The sequence below is a fragment of the Sitodiplosis mosellana genome, unplaced genomic scaffold (assembly GCF_009176505.1).
Source record: "Sitodiplosis mosellana isolate CC-2019 unplaced genomic scaffold, AAFC_SMos_1.0 Smas_scaffold_4668, whole genome shotgun sequence".
NCBI lineage: Eukaryota > Metazoa > Arthropoda > Insecta > Diptera > Cecidomyiidae > Sitodiplosis > Sitodiplosis mosellana.
Genome location: NW_022599910.1, coordinates 1 through 1,733, shown reverse-complemented (window position 1 = coordinate 1,733; position 1,733 = coordinate 1). Strand labels below are relative to the sequence as shown.

At 35.0% G+C, this 1,733-nt stretch overlaps 2 protein-coding genes across 2 annotated transcripts; one reads left to right on the top strand and one right to left on the bottom strand.

Annotated features, from left to right (window-relative positions):
• The first annotated feature begins 11 nt into the window (after positions 1-11).
• On the top strand, positions 12-732 carry LOC129572297 (uncharacterized). Its single transcript, XM_055452239.1, has 2 exons — positions 12-216; positions 298-732. Exons 1-2 carry the CDS (start codon positions 151-153, stop codon positions 616-618), a joined length of 387 nt encoding a protein of 128 aa, XP_055308214.1. The 5' UTR covers positions 12-150; the 3' UTR covers positions 619-732.
• Positions 733-994: 262 nt separating this feature from the next.
• Positions 995-1,633, bottom strand: LOC129572295 (uncharacterized). Its single transcript, XM_055452238.1, has one exon. The coding sequence runs from the start codon at positions 1,631-1,633 to the stop codon at positions 995-997; it is 639 nt and encodes a 212-aa protein (XP_055308213.1).
• Positions 1,634-1,733: the final 100 nt, after the last annotated feature.

Below are 1,733 nucleotides of genomic sequence, written 5' to 3'. Positions count from 1 at the left end.
AACGTAGGAAATCAAGGTGTTGCTGCTCCAATTGGTAGAGGAAACAACCAAGCTGATCGTGAGCGTGAGAATGGAAATGTTGAAACACAAAATCGCAACGATTTGGACTCGGATTCAGAAGACGAGGAATATTTTCCAGTGGGTACCCAAATGCCACAGCCAACCAAGACCAAAGAAGAAGACGAACTGTCGGCTACAATTCCATTTCTTTTGCGAGTGAGTATAGCAAAAACTAATTACTATTTTTTAGAATTCATTCTATCTAATTGGAATCATTTGATTGCTTATTCTGCGTAGGAAAACCAGGATCGCTATTATCCAAAATCTGATGTCACAATCCGTGAATCAATTGTTGATACTTTGCTGCTATGGAATCGAATGCCACTTTACAACAACAAGGAAAACGACTTCATGTTCGTCCAGTTTATGCTGATCGATGTATTTGGTGGAGTTCAACTCTCAACTTGTGACCTTTCGGCCCATCAGACAAAGTTGCGATTTGTCAAAGAACTTTTGGCAATTCGTGTGAAGGACGATGTTCTCCGAATGAAAAACTTTGATGCGTATGCAACACGTATTATGCAACAATTCAAGGAAAAATCTGAATTAGATAAATAATTCTACATCTTTTGAACTTCTTTGATGATATTCTTAAAACTTCTGAAATTTCGAGAGTATTTTACTTGAAAATATGTACAAAATAGGTTGTAATGCCTTCATTTAATTGAAAGTAAACACACACACATGCAATGTAAATTTATGCAACAGTAAAGATCTCATCAAATATAGAAGAATTAGCATGACAAAGGATTAGAAATGATTTGTAGTTCTTTATTTATTTTGCTAAAAAAAATTATCACATCGTTTCAAGTAAGACTATGAAGTTTTTGTTTCAGGTAATGAGATAATCAACTTATTTAATTCGAAATAAAATGTAAAATAACACAGAAAGTTTTCTTTGATATCAGTTTTTTTTCTTAAATAATATAAACACCTATTGCATTTGAAAAATTTCTTCGTTCGATTTGATAAACATGATGCATTGTAATGATTCATCGTTGAGTTTGTTTCGCAGCTTGTTGTACACGAAATTTAAAGTTGAAAAATCTCGTTCACAAATCACCTCCGCTGCGGGTATGGCAAACAATACAGCAGCCAACTTAGCCAGTTCTAGTCGAGAAGCAGCATTATTCGTCCAGAATTCAATTATATCAATTCCAGTTGGCGTTCGTTCTGATTGAAAATCAAACTCATTGAGCAATTGTAAAATCTTTTTTTGGTGTGAATTTTTCGCTTGATTGCATTTGGATTGTAACATTTTCTCCAATAGATTCTCATTTTCGTCACGTGTGTTTGAATTGTCGGATTCATTTGAACGACTATCTGTGTCTGGACTTGCATCAAGTTTGGCCAAACGCTTTATTTCCATTCTTTCATGCAGTTTTACCAAATACGATTTGGCGATTTTCTTTTCGTTTTCGTCAAGTGCACACTGGAATCGTGGATCCAAGTACATACAAGCTAATGTTAGTTTTGATTTCAGAACTATAGCAAAGCGATCTTCAATTATTTCGGCAACTTTCGCAGAAAGGTCAACAAAAGGATATTGTTCCAATTCCAGCTTCAATGTCATTATGTGCTTATACACGTCGGAAAGGGTCAGCTTGGCGCTTTCAAAATGTTTCATTGCAATCGTAATGTATCTCAACACATCTCTGATATCCGATATTTGA

Coding starts and splice junctions, on each gene's coding strand:
- LOC129572295 (XM_055452238.1), bottom strand. CDS start 1,633: ATGACATTGAAGCTGGAATTGGAACAATATCCTTTTGTTGACCTTTCT.
- LOC129572297 (XM_055452239.1), top strand. CDS start 151: ATGCCACAGCCAACCAAGACCAAAGAAGAAGACGAACTGTCGGCTACA. Junction 217..297: donor CAATTCCATTTCTTTTGCGA/GTGAGTATAGCA, acceptor TATTCTGCGTAG/GAAAACCAGGATCGCTATTA.